Source organism: Pinus tabuliformis, chromosome X, assembly GCF_031772625.1.
Source record: "Pinus tabuliformis cultivar Carrire ecotype Pingquan chromosome X, CPIR1, whole genome shotgun sequence".
Classification (NCBI taxonomy): domain Eukaryota; kingdom Viridiplantae; phylum Streptophyta; class Pinopsida; order Pinales; family Pinaceae; genus Pinus; species Pinus tabuliformis.
The window spans coordinates 343,388,232-343,409,593 of record NC_142308.1 but is presented as its reverse complement, the minus strand read 5'-3'; the positions used below and the strand labels follow the sequence as shown (position 1 = coordinate 343,409,593).

At 42.0% G+C, this 21,362-nt stretch overlaps 1 protein-coding gene across 1 annotated transcript in view; it reads left to right on the top strand.

Annotated features, from left to right (window-relative positions):
• The window catches only part of LOC149139874 (glutamine-dependent NAD(+) synthetase-like), a 414,988-nt gene that overhangs the window by 339,268 nt on the left and 54,358 nt on the right, over positions 1 to 21,362 (top strand). The window contains exons 9-10 of the mRNA XM_089448306.1: positions 10,059 to 10,235; positions 10,387 to 10,554. Of these exons, the coding sequence (XP_089304432.1) occupies positions 10,059 to 10,235; positions 10,387 to 10,554 (345 nt within the window). The remainder of the gene's footprint in view (positions 1 to 10,058; positions 10,236 to 10,386; positions 10,555 to 21,362) is intronic.

Below are 21,362 nucleotides of genomic sequence, written 5' to 3'. Positions count from 1 at the left end.
TCATTTAGAACTTTCTCACCCATTTTATATTAAACCCCATTAAAGATATTAATTATTTTAATATCTGGGTGGAATTTCCCCAAACGATTTCTGGGTCTTGGAGATCTTATGTGCCTTAGCCTCTCCACCAATTTTCATGGCTAGAGCACATCCGATGCTACCACAAATCAACACTCCCTCTTATCAAGGAATGTGCTCTAGTAATGCAACACTACTGAAACATCACACTGATTCTTCGCACCGGTACCTGTGTTGATGCTTGGCCTGTCGCATCGCATCCTCTGCACTGCTGCCCATGACACTGCCACTGCCACTGCTACATCTGTACTGCAGTTCCCTCTCAACATGCTGCCCATGCTGCCCCTAGCACTGCCACTGCTAACTGCTACACTGCAACTCAATTACCAAGAAGTAGGTAATTGACTTCTCCCAAATACTGACATCCCAGTTAGTCTGGAAGCTTTGTGATGCTGACGTTGCTTCTACTACGATCCTGTGCCCCCTCTGCTACCACTACGCTGCTGCATACACCTCTGTGCCTCTCGCATTGCTGCAACCTCTGCTACTCTGCTATAGACTTCTCTACTCTAACCTTGCCTTGTTGCTCCACCACACTTTGCTCCACCCCACATCTTGTCATCATGCTACTGTTGTTAAGGATTCCCGTAGCTGGATGTTATCTAAGAGTTTGGGCATCTCAAGGATCCTGCCCCTAGTATGTAGTCCTCCTGACTACAACTCGATGTCTGCCCACCTCTTCTCTAGAGGCGCATAAGCACTTATGTCACAATCATCATCAGTCTCGGCCTCTTTCTCTGCCTTGGTTGGAGCTACCTTTGAATTGGAAGCCTCTCTTGTTTTTCTTCCTGGGACATTGGGATGCATAATGTCCTAGTGCCCCACAATGGAAGCACTTAACCTTGGAGATGTCCTACTTCTTCCTCTTCCCTTGCTATCCCGCAGATGCTAGAGCCGCATCCTCCTCGTCTTTCTTGATTCGACCTCTTTTTCCACTACTCCTCGCCTTGGTTATCCTCCTGATATCTTCCTGGTGAAGAGCTGCCCACATCTCCTCCCAACTGGGAAGAGTAGCCCTGCCCAAAATACTTTGGAAAAATGTCTCCCACTCCTCGGAGATTGCATTCAGGGCAGCCCTGACCATAAATTCTGGATCTGGTGTAGACCCCACAGAAGTAAGCTGGTCGCGAATCTCCTGCAACCTAAGAAGGAACGGATCTATCTGCTCTCACTTCTGCATTTGATATGACCGCAACTGATTCTCCAATAACATCTTCCTCTACACGGAAGAGCCCTAATATAAGGTGGTCAACGCCTCCCACATCTCCCTTGCTGTGTTCTCAGTAATATGTGGGATGACATGATCTTTGACAACGTCTAGGATCAAGCATTTTTCTTTTGCCTTAGCCTCATACTTTTCATTAGCATTCGGGTCAACTGGGATAGCTACAGTTTTCAAGGCGAAGTCCTTGATGCGATGTCTGTCCAGGATTGCCAGGATCCTGGCCTTCCAGATGACAAAGTTGGAAGCCCCGTCTAACTTGTCCTGATCCCTGAATCCGTTCATTACCATTTCAGGTCCTCTTGTTAGGTCCCTATTCTACTAGTGTAACCCCTTATTGTTATTAGTACAACCCCCTTATTATATTGTTGTGCCCATGTCGTCCCCGTATTATTATTATTGTGCCCTTACATTATTATTGTTATGTCGGCTCTGATTATATTATGACCCCCTAGACTCCTATATATAGAAAGGAGGTCTTGTCATTTGTAATCATCTAAGAATTGTTCATTTGTGTAATGTAAAGGAGGTTGCCTCCTCGAAAAGGCTTATTTCTAAGGCGTTGATCTATCTTTTCTATCTTTTTGTGAGCTGGTTTCATAACACCTCTTCTGGACTCCCTCTGAGTCTCAACTCCCCTCCTGGAAATCTCCCTCTAAGTCCTGATTTCCCTCTTGGAAATCCTCTGGCCAACTGTCGAAGAACTACTCTCCAATCCCCCTTTGCCGCTGCAACACAAATCTGGATTCTTTGGCTAGAAATCTGTTGAGGTAGTGATTCCCTCTACCTTGGCTCTGTCTCCTTGGACATTGTTCTGCTTCGACAGAAATAGCGTCCCACCTTCTCCTCAAATAACAATCTACCCACAACTCCCCAAGCCCTGACAACTGAAGAAATTGAGCCCTTAAGGCTCTGTGCAATCTCGGCAAAGGCTGAATCTGCTCCTCCTGACCACAACATCAATCCTTCTTGGCTGAGAAAGATGATCGGGCACTACGTAGGTTTGATCTGCCCTTCTCTGCCTCTGCACTGGCACTCCTCCTGGCTCGAAATGACGAAGGCTCTGCGTCACTTCTTCTCTTGCTGCTTCTGCTCTGGAACAACGCTCTCTCTCAGGCCGCTGCTACTTCTGCAAATTTCAGATTTCTGCCGGTGCTTTAGTCCACCTATGATCTACAATGCTTTGATACCATGTTGGAATTTCTAAGTCTGACACATCAGAAATCCCTACTGGATTATCTGGTTTATTATCTCCTACTTGTTCTTTCCATTAACAAGTTATTTATTAATATAAATACCGAAATAAACACAAATGCAACCTTCACACATATACTAATCAACAACTGAAATAAACTGAGACAACACAAGGGACACCATTATTTTTGGATAATCGTCCCCAGAAAAACCCAATGCGAGAAAACCGGTTCAGTAGATATGAGGGTTTTATTATTATGCAATTTTCTGAATACAACTAAGGTGCCGGAAATGGCTCACCCTTCAGAGATTTTCCTTGGAAAAAGTACTTTTCTTTGGAGACAGATATTCCGGCTAATCAGCAACCGAATGAATAGCCTCATAGTGACTTCGACTGCTCCCTTAACTGGACAATGAAAGCTGCTCCAAGCTACCTTCAGGAACTGCGTCACCCTCTAGAGACTACGTCACCCTCACAGCTCTACGTCCGCTAACCAACTCTCAGTTTTCCCCACGAAAATTCCTCAGCGCTGCCTCTTAAGCCCAACATCAGCTATGGATTCCTCTATGTTGCCTGCGTCAACCTCGACTGCCTCTGTGTCAGCCTTTTGGCCTTCTGCGTCTTCTGCGCTGGCCTCCTCAGCCTCTGTGTTAGTCCTGGTTGTCTCTGTGTCAGCCCAAGCTACCTCTGCACAGTCTCTCTGACACTTTCTCTGCCTCTTTGATATGTATTCTCGGTCTTTTGTCGAATTGCCCAACGGATCACTAACTCGATTTCTCAGACACCCTGTCCAGAAAATTGAATTCTTGATCAACTTGGTGTATCTCCAACTGACTCTCAAGCCTCCTCTTATACTTCTCCTGTTGACGATTCAACGACCGAGATTAAGTCCCTAATCAACGACTAAGATTAGATTTGGCTTGATCCTCATCATTTAGAACTTTCTCACCCATTTTATATCAATACACATTAATATTTTAATTTTCCTAAGTTTAGACTTACGAACCCCATTAAAAATATTAATTATTTTAATATCTCTCCATCTGGGTGGAATTTCCCCAAACGATTTCTAGGTCTTGGAGATCTTATGTGCCTTTGCCTCTCCACCAATTTTCATGGCTAGAGCACATCCGATGCTACAACAAATCAACATTCATAAGCACGCCTTATTATGTCAAGTTGTACTTCTTGCGACCTATAAAACCTGAGCATGAATTCCATATCCAAGCTCTCCAACATATCTTGAAAGGATTCTGCATACTCAACCACTTTCCTTTGCAACTCTTGAATCTCTTGGTTATTGAGCTTTTCAAATATAGGACCAAGAGAAATCTCCAGCTTCTATGATTTTGCATATTAAGATTATAATGGAGTTGCCAAGGTGAATTGAGGTGCCTTGATAGAATCTTGCTTCACCCTATAAGAATTCACTTTAATGGTCAATGAAGAACTAGGGCTTCGTTCTTCCAGTTGAGTCGCCAATAATGATATGTCAATATGTCGTATGGGGAACAAAACACACGCTTTGTGTCCCCGGCAGCTACGCCAAAAATGTTACCACTCAAACCAGCGGGGAACCTAAAAGGGGTTCCTAAGAGGGCAACTGCTAGGTTAAGGGCCATTGTCACCACGGCTAAGTCTCCCTACTCTTTACGAACTTTCACCGATGGGAGGAGTCCCGGTGGTGTAAGGATCACTTTGTAAAGTAGATGTCAATGAATAGGTGAGAAGTGACCCTAGAAACCCTTTCCCAAGGATGTAGGGAAGAATGGAACTTGCTTGCTCTTTAAGCAAGGGACTTGGTCCACCAGGGGTAAGGGGTGAGGATTGGAGGGTTGAGGGAGAAAGGATAGGCTTCTAGATGTGCTTCTCAATCCCTATAATCCTTGGCAAACTTGGATTCCCAAATGGTCCTTAACAAATAGTCTTTATTGAGAAGTGGGACCACACAAGGCCAAGTGGACCCAACCCAGGTTCAGGGATGGAATGTTGCAACCAATGATGTTCCTATCCTATACAAGGTGAGGGGAAAGGACCAAACAAGATATTTACTTCAAGAGATTGAAATGATATATTGAGGTCTAGCCTTGGGGTGCCTAGGGAAAATTTGATCCTAGAGCTAGGGATTGGGATTCTCGGAGATTCCACCATCAGAATTGCCTCAAATTTGGAGGAGAGGGAGGGGACCCACCAATGCAGTAGCCTGTAGGAGATTGAAGTTTTTCCTTTGGTAACATCCGGGAAATTGATGCCCTAGGTTACCTAATGGGGCTAGACTTGAGGGAATAGGGGAAAATGGTAAAAAAAGGGTTAAAATGATCACCCCTTTAAGGGACCAGTGCCTAATTCACTTGGGGATATGGAGTCAAGGATGGTGATGAGTAAGAACTTGGCTTCTTGATCAAGGAGGCCCAGAAAGTCAACTTCATCCAATGTTGAGAGAAAGAATAGAAAAGTGACTTTAAAACATTTATACTTCAAAGCAAATGATGCAAGCTTATCGAGACAAATAATCTCTAGGACATTTCATTCATATAACATTGGCCCATACTTTAAATTAGCTAAAACATGCTCAATTCAACATTTCGATTATGCAGTAACTAGCCCTAATTTTAGAAGTATGCAGCAACAAGAATAATAACATCAAAATTCAATTACAACATTATAGAGTATATCCAACCAACATTTCGTTAAGAAGACAAAGCTCCAAGACAAGATAAATAGCCCAAATCCATACATCAAAATTCATCCATCTCTAGAAAATATCCTCCAAGGAAAAAATGCAAATTTCTCTATGATTAGAGAGATCCCAAGTCAAGTGATGATACAAATGAGTGTATCTAACATCAATATATAGCCTCCTAAGGATTTCGAATTAGCTTATGGGCCTACATTAGCCCTTAATGATAAAATAACTTGCAAATAAAACCCCTATTAGTGACAAGCCCACCAAACTAGCTCATAAGTGTAAAAATAAGCCTCACAAGGGGCCAAATATTAATATGTGCATGCGTAGGGCCCTCCAAAGGCTCAACAATATCATGAAGTGCCATATTGAGGAATAAATTCCCTGAAATATGATGGACAAGGGGGTGGCCCCTTGTTCTCCAAGTAGTAGATCTGTGGTGCTCCCAGTGGGTATGAGGGCACATAGATGACCCCATGGGTCTCGATATGAATCAGAGATCCTCTGCAAAGGTCTAAGTGGTGGAATGAATGCTGCCATAACATCGTACAAATCTTGGGACACTTGTTAAGAGTGTGGGGCTCCTGTGGGGGCCTCCTGGGCATAATGTACCAAGCATATCACCATCATCCCAAAAGTGGATCGCTAGTAGTCTCTGAGCATCGATGAAGATCCGTGGAGTTCTGTTAGCTGATGTGGAGGCCAATGGCTCTCTATGCACACCCTATATGTGCCAATGTAGACCTCTGGGGTTAGGATACCATATAGGGAGACCAAACCCCAATGGAAACCATTTGTAATCCTGCATAAGATCCCATGCGTCCCCTAGGCTTCCAATACAACCAGTCATTAAAATAATCAGGTAAAAGAGCTTACAAAATCATGGATAACAACGAGGGCACTTCATAATGGCATGCCCTTCTGTAGTGGGCTTTGGCATGTGCTAGTGTCTCCAGGCTCCAAAGGGGGTTAGTCAAGTACCTTATTAGGTGGTTTTAGCCCTTAAAGGGGATAGTATGTCCAAGGGACATTCCTCTATTGGGGGTGGAAAGTGACAAATAAGTGAGATGGAATATGGAATGCAAGGGGCAGTCCTCGGCCACATATTGGGGTATAGGTGTAGCTAGATAAGGGGAAGCCCACACTTGGGTATGTAATGTGTAGGAGGGAGAAATCGTGGTACATGAGGTGCCTTGGCCTTGATTTTTTAAAATTAACTGCTCACGGCTCAAAGGACAAGATAATGATGTTATTCCCTCCAGGGGTGGGGACAATCATGGGTTCCTGAATGATAAAGGAGGCTCATCTAGGACCTATGAAACCAAGGTGATGGCCATGGATTGGGGTAGAGCTCATGCAATGGCTTTTGCCCATGTGCTAATTATTTTGTCCATACCATCTTTTGCATTTTGTGGTACAATTTCCTGTTTAATGTGGCCAATTATGCTTTTCACTTTTTCTTTTAATTTCTTCAACCTCCGAGGCATCATTCTAGGCCTGACCCAAGGTGGGGGCAAGGGGATAGGGGAGCTAGCCCTATGTGGACCTAGGATGGGAGAAAAGATGAATGGGGGTATAGTGAGTGGAAAGAGAGTAATATGTGCGGGTAAAGGAGCGGGACCACGCACCCAAAGTCGGGGTTTCCCAAGTAGTAACACTCTGCAACCAAATGGTCAATAAAGGAGATCCCACGGGACTAAGATCCAAGGGTAACAACCGAAAGAGATAAGGGGACAAGAGCACAAACTAAACCCACTCTTTCGGCCAATTCCCCCATCAATCCATACCCAGAAGTATCCATGAAAAGTAAACCCAATACTCAATTACCAAATGACAAGACATACCTTTAGATTCGGGAGGTCCCACCTTCAAACATATGATCAATACAGGTGGGTGAGGGACCACATGGCCAGCTCAGGTGGCGGAGAAATGACACGATGAGTTAGCTAATGGCTGCAAGCAAATGCTAGCTGCCGGCTGAGGCTCATCATGGAGAAAAATTTCTCCTGGGGATATCACCCGCAATGTGGTGGGTAACAGGGTCTTTTACTTGCATTCTTATTTTGAAAACCAACTTCTTCCTTCGATTATTCGTTCTAGATTTTGCAGCAAGGGCTTGAGATTCTTCTTCATCATGTCTTTGGATCTTCCCTTTATAAATAAGCCTAGATTCCTCTTGAGTGCAAGAGGTCCATAATTCTTCAAAGCTTGGAGTATTCTTTCTAGCACAAATTCCAGCTGCAAATGAATCCCATAAATCTGGTAGGCCATTGAGTTCAGTAGTGATTAATTCAGATTCAGAAATGACTTCACCAATACTTTGTAGCTGATCTCTTATATGAGAAATTCTCATGAAGTAGGAGGCCACAAGTTCATCTATTGACATTTTTGCATCACGAAGTTGATTTCTCAAAGACATATTTTGTCCAATGTTGTTAATTGAGAACAAATTAACAAGAGTATCATAAACTTCCTTTGATGTAGCTAATTCTGAAACAAATGGAATCAAATGATCCTTAGGAGATTCAAATAAAATTCTTTGAGCCTTAACTTCATCCTTCCTGAACCTTGCTTTTCCTGCTGCATTATTGTCATTTGTTGGGGGTATTTTACCTTGGAGAAATTGCAGAATTTCATGTTCTTATAAGACAAGATCAATCCTCTTCTTCCATGCCTTGAAGTTTTATGCTCCTTCAAGTTTGTTTCCTTCTTTGCAAGAGGGAACCATTTGCTCAGAAATCTTGGACATAGAGATAAGATATTTCTTCCTTGAGAGAGCAGGATTCAACAAGATGTGATCTTCAACTTTCTTTCTTCACCAAAGCTTTGATACCATGTTAAAAATTCTAGGGCAATGTACTGATTTCTGAACACTGATAATTACTTGTGATTATATATAGAATCTTTTTAACAATTACTACTTTTTCATCAAGCAACTATACTTCAGAAGATCAATCATACAAGAGTAAGAAAGCAGAGATCACAGTGCACAATATCAACACAATGATTACCCTGGGAAAACCCACTTGGGGTAAAAACCCAACTTCTTTCCTTAGAGAACCAATTCAACAAGAGATATCAAAGTCAAAGTTATGGTCAAACTAACCAGCATTCACCAAGTGTCCAAGTACCTCCGGAATTTCAGCACTCTGTCACAAATGCAGACCACTGAAGTTCGGACCCCTGTCACAGATGCAAATTACAGACTTCAGCCTCCTTGCTCAGGTTATGAACCACAGGATTCAAACCTCTGTTGCAGAAACAAACCACAGACTTCAGTCTTTTGGCACAGGATATTAATCACAGAATTTCGGCTCTTGCACAGGTCATACATCACAGGATTCAGCTCTTTTACACAGAGTACAAGTCACAGAAGTTCCATCCTTCTAGAACAGAGATAAACTTCAGAGATAAGTCGTTCTTCCAAGAGACTTCCTCACCTTCGATTTGCTCCTTAAATTGATTTGTATTCCCAGAAATATCTTGATTTATGCTCAGACAAGTTGTGCCTTGTGAGGAGGATGAAGGACTCTTATTTATAGCCAATCATGAGGTCGAATAGGTGTCAATGAGCTGAGCTAACATGTAGGAGAGAGAGGGCCAACTTGAACACTTGGAGCCAAAATCAATTTTCAAAAATTTAAATTTTCTGTTCTCTTTATAAAATACAAAATTTGATTTTCTTATGAGCATGAAGAACATGCTTTACATGAACAAATACATCAATATATCAAAATGAAGACTGGCCATAGCTACAAAAATTCAACACCATCGTCATGGATTTTCAAATTCCACCTAGAAGACTTTAAAAACCATGCTTGAAAAGACCTGAACTAGATACTTGGATTTACAGAGGGTTCCAATCTAGGTGTTAACAGAGCCCATTATAGGTCATTTCTCATCAAATGAGCTTGTATTGTAACACACTGAGTTGTTTTAAAGAAACAGTGATGATTGGCTACTCAGTACTCTGCCAACTCTATGTTTGTGCTGGGATATTGTAACACTCAACATTCAGATCATATTGAGTTGTAATCATTCCAATGATGCTAGATGACATTTCTTTTTTCACATATAAATAAGCTCCATTCCATTAACTATAAAATAGGTATCATTTCTGCAGACCAGTAGCATTGTCAATTCATTATTTTTTGGCTAGCAGCTGATGGACTTGCTAAACTTGATCACTTACAAAATGGTGGACTACACCACAGAGGATTCTCAACCACCTGAATGAGGCGAACAAAGTTCGTACTTCGTGTTAACTAATCCAAAAGACTTGGAATATAAAGATATCTATTGAGGATACAAATATTATATATTAAATGTATGAATAAGATGATGATACAATGAGAGTAAGGGACCTACTTATATATTAGGCAGGTGCCAGTTCATGGAGAGTCATGGGACTTTAGACATGCCTCTTCAACCTAATTACTAATTAACTAATCATTATTACAATTATCCTCATTACTTATATTTATATTATTTATATATATTTTATTCGTAACACTAAACTTAAGACTTATTTGAGGTAATGTCAAGCATAGGGATAGAGAAACCAGGGAGCATGTTATTTTGGTTCAGGAGCACACTCCTAAAACACTTGTAAAACAGGAGCATTTTGGGAGTGTGCTCCTACCTCACTCCTCTCTCAACCCTGCTTTGAGAGTGAAGGGCGAAGGGGGTTGGGGGTGTTCTCACGCATCACTGTCCGCTACTACAGATCCATAAATTTGTTGTAATAAATATTGCATGTTCATTTGTGCCTCTTCAAATTTAATGGGTTTTTTTCTTTTTTGATTGGAAAGTGAATCTGAATACTTGCAACTATATACAGATTAATATTAATCTCTGGTTGAATTCCTTTTACACAGGTTGATGGAGGAACAAATGCAGAAAATCTGGCTTTGCAGAACATTCAAGCTCGTGTGCGGATGGTGATAGCATTTCTATTGGCATCCCTTATGCCATGGGTTCAAACCAAAGCCAGTTTTTTTCTTGTCCTAGGGAGTTCTAATGTTGATGAGGGTTTGCGGGGGTACTTAACAAAGGTGAGTTATTTTGCTGGGGTATTTGCTATGCTAATTAATATTCCTTTTTAAGTTTGTTACTGAATAATTTTGTTTGGAGGAGATTAAGGGATATCAGACTGTGTTTTTTGTTTTTTCGGAACTAAACTTCCTAATTCAGCTCGTGTTACAGTATGACTGCAGCTCAGCAGATATAAATCCAATTGGAAGTGTAAGCAAACAGGACCTTCGAAGGTTTCTACGTTGGGCTGCAGTTAATCTTGGGTACCCATCCTTGGTAGAAATTGAAGCTGCTCCACCAACTGCAGAACTTGAACCAATACGTTCAAACTATTCCCAGGCATTCTCTCTCTCTCTCTCTCTCTCACACTGACACTGACACCCCTTTGTATCCATGCACACCTCAACTCACTGGCACATGCACATGCACCCACACATAGATGCATGCACAGGGATTTTGTCTACACTTCATACATACCTGTATTCCAGGAACATAGATATGAAGATTAAGTTTTGATGTAGAAAATGCTGCATTCTTTGATTGTTGATTTCAGTTGTATGCATCATTGACTTGAACATTTTAGTCATATTTCATAAGTGCACACAACTGTTTGTGAAGTGTGTCCTGCAGAAATCTCTGAGAGAACCTTGTCATAGTGTAGATACTAATTGAATTTGATTACGCCCTTTGATGTTAAAGAACATAGAGTATATATATATATATATATATATATATATAGATATAGATATATATATATAGATATATAGCCGCCAAAATATCCAATTTCCATCAACATGCTATAACATAAAATAGTTAAAATTTTACTGATTTTTAAGACATAGAATGCTCTTACTTTTTTTAGGAATGTATTGTTATCTTACGGGTTGCTCAGAAAGTGTTTACACCATGCTAGGATTAACTTCATGTGATGACGGATGCATGATGAAACCCTATCCCCTTAGTTTTATCTTATGCCTTTTGGTTGATGATATTTGATGAACTTCTTATAGGCAATTGCTTGACCTCGAACTTTGTTACCGCTCAAACTACTAGGGGGCCTAAAAGGGACTACCACTGATCAAAGACAACAATTGTTGATTTGGGGTGGCATCGGATATGCTCTAGCCACAAAATTTGGTGGAGAGGTTGGGGCACATGAAATCTCCAATACCCAGAAAGGGTTTGAGCAAATTCTAAACAGATAAGAAAATATTAGAATAATTAATATTTTTAATGGAGTCCCTAAGTCTAAACTTAGGGAAAATAAAATATTAATGTGTATTAATATGAATCTGTGTTAGAGTGGTCCAAAAGACATGGATCAAGCCAGATCTAATCTTAGTCATTGATTAGGGACTTAATCTCGGCCGTTGAGATGTCAACAGGAAAAGTATAAGAGGAGGCTTGAGGGTCACTTGGAGATTACACCAGAGTGATCAGTCATTCTATTCTCTAGAGTGGGGTTTGCTAAGAGAAATAGAATCAGTGATCGGGAGAGCAGTTGAGGGGCATTGAGTACAGAGAAACAGAGAAGGCAAAGATTGTGTCGGGAGAGCAGCGCAGCAGCGAAGGAGAGTGACGCAGAGCTAGCAAGGGCTCATGCAGAGGTAACCAAGTGCTGCGCAGAGCACCAGCAGGGCCAGCGTGAGACAGAGAGGGGCTGGCGCAGTTCAAATTGGGCAGACGCTGGGGTTGCAGAGCAGTTTTGTGCTGAGGAGCTGCCGGAAGGATTTTCTGGGGTTTCAGCCAGGAGATTTCTCTCAAACTGTGAGGTATAGCTGCTAAGGAAATTCTCTGTTGGGTAGGCCAGTTTTGACACCCAGATTGTACTCTGATATTGCTTAATAAGAAAACCCTCAGATAGTTGCACTAATTTTCCTGCATTGGGTTTTTCCGGGGACATTTGTCCAAAAATAATGGTGTCATGTGGTGTGTTTGTTCTTGTTTCTTTTAGTTGCTGATTTGTAATATGTTGAGCATACACTGGTGTTTATTTTCAGTATTTACTTTGTAAATAACTTGTTAAAGAAAAATAACAAATAGGTAGGAATAAATTAGAAAAAGTGCATGAAGGGTTTCTAAACTAAGTAAACTTAGAAACTTCAACATGGTATCAGAGGGTGATTGCATATCATAGGAGGACTAAAAGACATCATCTGAGCGGAGCAATAGCAGTAGAAAACAATTGTCCCGAGGTGACAGAAGTTGTTTCTAGCAGCGCAGAAGCCAAGAAGTGTGATGCAAAGCCAACCAGAGCCCTGCAGAAGAAGCCGGGAGTTGTGCAGAGCCTCAGAGAGGCTAGTGTTGCTGACGAAGAGGGCCAGAGGGCTGATGCAAGGCATCCCAGGGCTGACTTAGACCCATCTGGGGTGACGCAGAGCCAACATGAGGCAGAGAGGGGCTAACAAAGTTCACAGAGAGGCAGTTGCTGGAGTCTAGAAGGCTGCAGAAATATTGCAAAGTTGAGCTGGTGAGGTACTGTAGTCAGAACAGTGCTTGACAGAGCAGGGCCAGAGGAGTTGTTACCGAGGGTTTCTAGTTGAGGAACTTGGATTAGCAGTGCAGTTGCACAAGACGATCAGAGTAGGGGGCATCTCGACAAGCGGCAAAAGGATTTCCAGGAGGGAAATCAGAACTCAAAGGGAGTCCAGAAGAGAACTTCCAGACGGGAAGTAGAGGAGCGTCATGGCACTACATGGGGTAAGAGACCATGATAGATTGGACGGAGCATCGAACTTCGCAGTCTGGAAGGCCATAATCTTATCAGTGCTTGACAGGAATCATGTCAAGAACTTTGCCTTGAAGGTTATAGCTATCCCAGTCAACCCTAATGATAACGACAAGTATGAAGAGGCGATGGCGAGAGCCAAGTGCATTATCCTTGACGAAGTCAAGAATCATGTGGGTACCACATATAGCTAAGAAGGAAATGACAATTGAGATGTGGGAGGCTCTCAAGAACCTGTACCAGCATACTTCTGTGCAGAGAAGAATGTTGCTTGAGAACCAAATGAGGTCGTATCAAATGAAGAAGGGTCAATCAATTGACACCTTCCTCGGAGGACTAAATGAGATCCAAGACTAGTTGATTGGTATTGGAGTGACACCGGATCATGAACTTATGGTGAGGACAGCCCTGAATGTTGTCTCAGAAGATTGGGAAGTGTTTGTCCAGAGTATCATGGGTAGAGGGACTCTCCCACCTTGGGACTAGATGTGGGCAACTCTTCGCCAGGTAGCAACAACAAAGGGATCAAGATCAAGCAGAAGGAGGAGGATGTGGCCCCAGCATTTGAGGGAAAGCAGGAGAAGCGGAAGAAGAAAGATCTCTCCAAGATCAAGTGCTTCCACTATGGGGAGATGGGTCATTATGCGAACCAGTGCCCAAGGAAGAAGAGTAAGGGAGAGTCTTTCGAAACTAAGGCAGCGCTAGCACGGGTAGAGAAGGAAGTTTTGACAGACGATGACTGTGCCATGAGTGCACACGCGCCACTTGAGTGGAAGTGGGCAAACATCGAGCTGTAGTTAGATAAACTACAGGAGATGAGGAGCAGGATCCTCGAGGTACCCAACCTCTTGGATTAGACCTTGCTACGGGAGCCCCGATGAGGAGTAGCAGGATTGGCTGGGTGGGTAGAGACGGATGCGGATGGAGTGGGAGAGAGAGCTACAATGCAGGAGTCCCAAGACAGTGCAGAGCTAGCAGGCTACAGTAGTGCGAGAGGCACAAAAGTGTTGCACCAATGCAAGACGGCACAGAGAGGTGTGCAACGGTGCGAGATGCAAGAGAGTTGTTATAGCAGCGCAGAGGTTAGAGATGGAGCACTTGTTAGCAGCAGAGGGAGCTTCAGCATCAAAGGTTGTTTCTAGCCTAATAGGGAGGTCAGTTACTTACTTCTTAGTAATTGAGTTGCAGTGCAGCAATGGGTAGCACGATGCAGCATGATGAGAGGAGGTGTAGTGCGGATGAAGTGCTGGCAGAAAGGACCAGCAACAGCACGGATGCTGAGGGAGCTGTCGTACAAATGCAGCAGTGGCAGTGGCAGAACCATGGGCAGCAGTATAGGAGGCAGCAGTGCAAAGGATGTTGGGTAGGAAGGCCTAGCATCAGCACCCGTACTGATGCCGAATGATCAGAGTAATACTTAGTGAGGAGTATTACTAGAGCATAGTCCTTGCTAAGAGGGAGTGTTGATTTGGGGTACCATCGGATGTTCTCTAGCCACGAGATTTGGTGGAGAGGTTGGGGCACATGAGATCTCCAATACCCAGAAAGGGTTTGGGCAGATTCTAAATAGATTACGAGATATTAAAATAATTAATATTTTTAAAGGAGTCCCTAAGTCTAAACTTAGGGAAAATAAAATATTAATGTGTATTAATATGAATCTGTGTTAGAGTGGTCCAAAAGACATAGATCAAGCTAGATCTAATCTTAGCCGTTGATTAGGGACTTAATCTCGGCCATTGAGATGTCAACAGGAAAAGTATAAGAGGAGGCTTAAGGGTCACTTACAGATTACACCAGAGTGATCAGTCATTCTATTCTCTAGAGCGGGGTTTGCTAAGAGAGATAGAATCAGTGATTGGGAGAGCAACTGAGGGACATTGAGTACAGAGAAATAGAGAAGGCAGAGATTGTGCTGGGAGAGCAGCGCGACAACCAAGGATAGTGACGCAGAGCCAGCAAGGGCTCACGCAGGGCCACCTAGAGGCAACCAAGTGCTACGCAGAGCACCAACAGGGCCAGCGTGAGACAGAGAGGCACTGATGCAGTCCAGATTGGGCAGATGCTGGGGTTGCAGAGCAGTTTTGTGCTATGGAGCTGCCGGAAGGATTTTCTGGGGTTTCAGCGAGGAGATTTCTCTCAAACTGTGAGGTATAGCTGCTAAGGAAATTCTTTGTTGGGTAGGCCAGTTTTGGCACCCAGATTGTACTCTGATATTGCTTAATAAGAAAACCCTCAGATAGCTGCACCGATTTTCCCGCATTGGGTTTTTCCGGGGACATTGGTCCAAAAATAATGGTGTCATGTGGTGTGTTTGTTCTTGTTTCTTTTAGTTGTTGATCTGTAATATGTTGAGCATGCACTGGTGTTTATTTTCAATATTTACTTTGTAAATAACTTGTTAAAGAAAAATAACAAGTAGGTAGGAATAAATCAAAAAAAGTGCATGAAGGGTTTCTAAACTAAGTAAACTTAGAAACTTCAACAACAATGGAGACTTAGCCCACCGTCACCTCAGCTAAGACTCACTACTCTTTACGGACTTAAACCGATGGGAGGAAACTCAGTATATAGAAAGTCACTTGTGAAGGATGAATCAACAAATGGATGTGAAGTGACCTTAATGATCCCTCTTCTTAGAAGGTGGTTAAGAATGGAGCTTGCTTGCTCTTCAAGCATGGTACGATGCTTTCTAGGAGAAGGAGGTGAGGATTTAAGGGCTAGGTTCAAGGAATATGCCTTGTAAAGGAGTTTCCAATCCCTAAAATCCTTACTGGACTTGGTTTCCCCAGTGGTTCTTGAAGAATTAACTTTTCAAAGGTATGGGACCACACAGGACCAAGTGGACCCAACCTAGGTTAAGGGGAGGGATTTTAGCAACCAATGATGATCTTAACATAAACAAGGAAAGGGAAAGGATCAGAACAAGAATTTCCACTTAACGGTGTCAAATTGATCCTATGAGGTAGTAGCCTGGGGAACACTAGGGCAAGGTTTGATCTCAGAGCCAGGGCTTGGGATATCTTGAAATCCCACCATCAAAATTTCTTCAAATTTGGAGGAAACCTTGAGGACGCACTAGTGTAGTAGAAGCTAGGATATTGAACTTTTTCTATGGCTACTTTGTCGGGAAAGTGATTCCCTAGGTGGCCCAATGTGGCTAGACCTAGAAAAGAGGGGATCAAGGTGAAGAAAAAGGTTTTAAGATGATCACATTATGTTTGATCAATGCCTAAATCATTTGGGGATATGGAGTCAAGAAGAATTATGAGAATGGATCTTGTTTCTAGTTCAAGGAGGCTTTAAGGGCAACTTCGTCCAACATTAGGGCAAAAAAGAAAGTGACCTTAAAGCATTTATACTTCGCTTGCAAATGAAGATGGCTTATCAAGATAACTTTGATCTCTAGGACAATTCGTTCAACAAACATGGCCCATACATAGAGATATGCTATATAGAAACATAATTCCATAATGAAGCAGTAAATGCATGCAACAATTAGCCCTAAAATAGCGAAAATCCCATGATCAATGGATGTGACAAAGTAAAATAAAATAGCATCAATATTGTACTTACATGTAAGAGAATATATCTAGCCATCAATACATTTTCCAATAAAGAAGCTCCAAGATAAGAAAGTCCAATCCAAACATCAAAATTCATCCATGCTCCGATTTGTCCTTCAAGAAAGAAATGCGAAATTCTCAAGAGAGAGAATGATCAAATCCAAGTGATATACAAAATGAATTCACGTCTCTTCTATTTATACACTCATTAGGAGTACGAATTACCTAATTTGAGCATAAATTAGCCCATCAATTAAAATAGCGTGCAAATAACTATCATTTGGTGACAAGCCCACCAAACTAGCTGATAAACAACATAATAAGCCTCCCAAGAGGTCAAATAATCAATAATGCATGTCGTTGGGCTCTCTAAGAAGCCTGATGAAGTCCATAAGTGCTACAATGATGAATTGGACTTCCAAAAGGAATGGACAAGGGATTGCCCCCTTGTTCTCCACATAATAAACTCGTGGTGCTCCTAATGGTTGTGAGGCAACACAAGTGACCTCATGGGTCTCCAAGTAAGTCAAAGATGCCTATAGACCATCTGTAAGGGCTCAAATTATGGTGTAAGTGATGCCACATTAGCATACAAGTCTTGGGTCATCTGCCAAGTGCAGGGTACAACTGTGGGGTAGGCTGGGCAAAGGTAAACTAGTTGCATCTTCCTCTTCCAATAACTGAATCTTAAGCAATCACTGAACATCTCTGGGGATCCATGGAATGTTGTCTACTGTTGTGGAGGCCCATGGCTCTCAACACACACCCTATATGTGCCAATGTAGACCTCTAGAGGGTTAGGACCTCGTATAGGGAGACCAAACCCAAGATGGAGACCACCTGCAATCCTACATAAGATCCAATGCGTCCCCTAGCCTTCCAGTACAACAAGTCATCAAGGAAATCGAGTAAAAGAGCTTACAAACCATGGACAACAGGTGGGGACTTCATAATGGCTTGCCCTTCCATAGTGGGCTTTAGCATGTGCTAATGTCTCCAAGCTCTAAATGGGGTTAACCAAGTATCCTATTAGGTGGTTTCTACTTATAAAGGAGATAGTATGTCCAAAGTACAGCCTTCAAAAGGTGGTGGTATGTGATAAAGAGATGAATGGAGTAGGGGATGAAGGGGTAGCCCTGGGCCACATGCTGGGGTACAAGGGTAGCTAATAAAAGGGAAACCCACACTTGGGTATATAATGTATAGGAGGGAGAAATTGTGGTACATGAGTTGCCCCGACCTTGATTTTTCCACCCTTCTTTATATGCCTTTTGCCTTTTATGATTTTTCTTTACTTGACTGCTCGGGGCTCAAGGGGTAAGAGCATGATGTGTGAGATATAGCAGTGGATACCCTCTTTCAGGTAGGGCGGTTCATTTCCCACCAAGGGTTGCGACAATCATGGGTTTTCTAAATGATAAGGGAGGCTCATCTAAGGCTTGTAGGAACTATGGTGATGGCCATGATGATGGGGTAGAACTCATGTATTGGCTTTTGCCCACATGCTAAATGTGTTTGTCCCGACCATCTTTTGCATTTTGTGGTACATTTCCTGTTGAGTGTGGCCAATTATGCTTTTACTTTTCTTTTCAGTTGCATCAATCTCCAGGGTATCATTCCAGGCCTGACCCAAGGTGTGGGCAAGGTGGAGGGGAAAGTTGACCCTATGTGGACCTAGTGGAGGAATGTGGACCCATGTGGGAGAAATGATGAAAGGGGCTATAATGAGTGGAAGGGGAGTAATATATATGGATGAGGGAGCAAGATCACGCAACCAAAATCAGGGTTTCCCATGTAATACGATCCCTAAAGATGAAGGGTCAGTAAAAGAAATCCCACAAGAATAGAATCCAAGGTTAACATCCAAAAGGACGGCTAGGGACAAGAGCACAAACCTAGCCCATTCTTTCCACCGAATCCCCCCATTAAGTGTCCATGATAAGCAAACTACAATACTCAATTTCCAAATGACAAGGCATTCCTCTAGGTTCGGGAGGCCCACCTTCAAACATACTATCATGGCAGATGGGTGAGGGACCACATGGCTGGCTCAGGTGGCGGAAAAGAGGCACGACGAGCTAGTTGGTGGCTGCAATGGGCTGCCAACTGAGGACCATCTTGGAAAAAAAATTTCTCCTATGGATATCACCCACAAAATGGTGGGTAACAGACTTGATGCTAAATGTGGCACACTTTTCAATGAGGTTAATATTTTATGTGACATATATATCTTCTACATAGTGTGCATCTTGATGATAGGTGCTTGCATGGGTGTTTAATGTACTTGGGAGGAGTAATGTGAAAGAGGAGAAAGGGATTTTCACTCTAGGATCATTGGGACCTCTTGACATACGTTAGTAGGATGAGTGTTTGACTTGAAATTGTTGGCATTATTGTCATTGATAGCAAGTCAAAGGAACAACAAGGCAAGGAGCAGCAAGGCAGGTGCAACAAGGCAAGGAGTAACAAGGCAAGAGCAACAGAAACAAGCAACTTGGTATGCTTGATGACAACAAGAGATGTAGGTGATGGAAAAGGAACAACAAAGTAGCAGCAACAATGTGATATTGGTACTTGCATATGTCATGTCATGTTGACTTGTAAGGTTTATTGCACATTATAGGTTGAGGTACCAGTGGTTGGCCTAGTTAAATGAAGATGTTGTTAAATTTAGGTATATTTGTGTTGATGGCTTTTGATATGTCATGTTGAGCTGATGTAATGCAAGGTAAAGGCATAAAGGAGTTGTGATACATATGTTAAAGTGCTTACATAATGTTGCAGAGATTGCTATGTTGAAGAAATTGTTGTGATGCAAAGGCAAAGGCAAGACTCCATGAAAGACAAGGAAAGAGTCAAGGCCGCTGAGGCAATGACATGAATAAGTAGTGATACAAGATGTTGCAGAACAAATATATGGCTTTGGAGAGTGATGCATTGCTTTCATATGTTGCATGCATATTTATTGCATTGGAAAGTGAATGTTTTACATGTGTTATGATGTTATAATGTGTTGCTTTCATATGTGGGCATTATGTTGATGTTGGTGTATTTAATCATTATAGATGGCTGAAAATAATATTTGAGCGCTTATCTGTGTTCTTATATTCAAAATATGAAGGCAAAGAGCCAAGCTTGTTCACTTCATATTCTTATGTGGAATACAAACAACTAACAAACTATCTTTATAAAAGATGTGATTTTGGAAGGCATAAGTGGGAGAGGGTGTTAGAGAGCATGTGAGGGCTGATTGTTCGTGAGTTATCTGGCACACATGAAACTGATGTGAAGCAGATTTGAATGAGAGAAGAGGTAAAAATAAGGATGGAGATATATAGAATTGCTGACCAGGTAATGCAACATGTTATTTCTTGTTTGTATCATGGGATTGTAGTCTCCTTTCAAGTTGGAGCTTGATAAAGAGCAGGTTGTACCCTGTTGAGGTAGGAGCCTCCTGTGGGTTGTAGCATGCAAAAAATATATGTGAGTTGGAGCTTCCTTGTAAGTTGTAGCTTGCAGAAAAATTGGGGTAGCAACCTTCTGTAGGTTGGAGCCTACAAAAAATCAGATGTAATAAGGGAGTAGGAGCTTGTCTTTGCATCACAACAATAACAAAATCATGTTTTTCTCCCTTTATGGGTTTTCACTTATAGTTGATGTCCATATGTGCTTGCTTTTGATGTGATTTTATGGTTTACTTATTCCCTGTTGTACACTATGTGTTAAGCAACTCATCTAAAAGTTCAGTTAATAAGTTTAAAGAAAATAGATTTAATGTCCATGAATGTACTAAACTGATTCAACCCCCTCTTAGTTTAGTCAAGTTTTCGTCAGAACTTGCTTTAGTTGAGAGCACATTTCTTGGAGTTGTATGTGGAGCTAGGACACAAATGTTGAGGAGGAACATTGAAGCAGTGGATGCTTATCTTGCAGAGCAAGGAGTACTTGACACATGGAGCCCATGCTTGGAGAGCATAACACCTAAGGAGTATTCTTTTGAAATTTGTACACTTCAGAGAGAGATTTATACACTTGGAGACCTTATATTGTGTTAGTTTATGTAGGTCAGACAAGTGTTTTAGTCTCAGATTGTGTCTATGAGGCTAAGGAACACATTTTCTCCAATACCCAAAAAAGGTTTTGCTAGAAAAGACCTTGATTAAAATTAATTAGTTAGTTAATTAATTTTCATAAGTTTAACTTTGGTAAATGGCTTTTAATTAGTATTAATTGGGGTAAATCGATTTTCCTCTAGATACTTCCAGAAAAGTCATGAGAAGGGGTCAAGATGATCTTAGCCATCGATTGAGATTAGATCATGGTCATTGATTCATCAATGGGAGATTATAAGAGGAAATCGATGGGAATTTGGAAAATACATGGAGACACAGAGTTGCAATGAGAGCAAGGGCATAGAGGCAGCATAAGGACACCAACAACAAGGGTTTCAACAAGAAAAATTGAGGAGATTTTCAGAGGAATTATTCACGAGATTCTAGCATTTTGAGAGAAGGGAATAGACGCCGAATTATTTTGCAGTGAGGCCGCATTAACCAATGGCAGTTAGCTAGTGCGCATAGTTAGGCAACAGTTTGATTTCCAGTTGCCAGAGACAGGGGTCAGAGGAAGTGCGAGTTGCAGACAAAAGAAGGCATTGCAGAAACTGATTTCGAGAGTTAGTGCGAGTTCCAGAGAGGGCCGTACGCATTTCTAGATTTTCTAATGCGATCTACAGGCAGGAAGCCATGACTTTTTACAGAAGGAAACTTTGTGTTTCCAAATCGATTTTTCCAGTGGAGAAAAATTACCATAGCTTTGCTAGTGTCAAGCAAGTAGTTGATGTACTCTTTAAT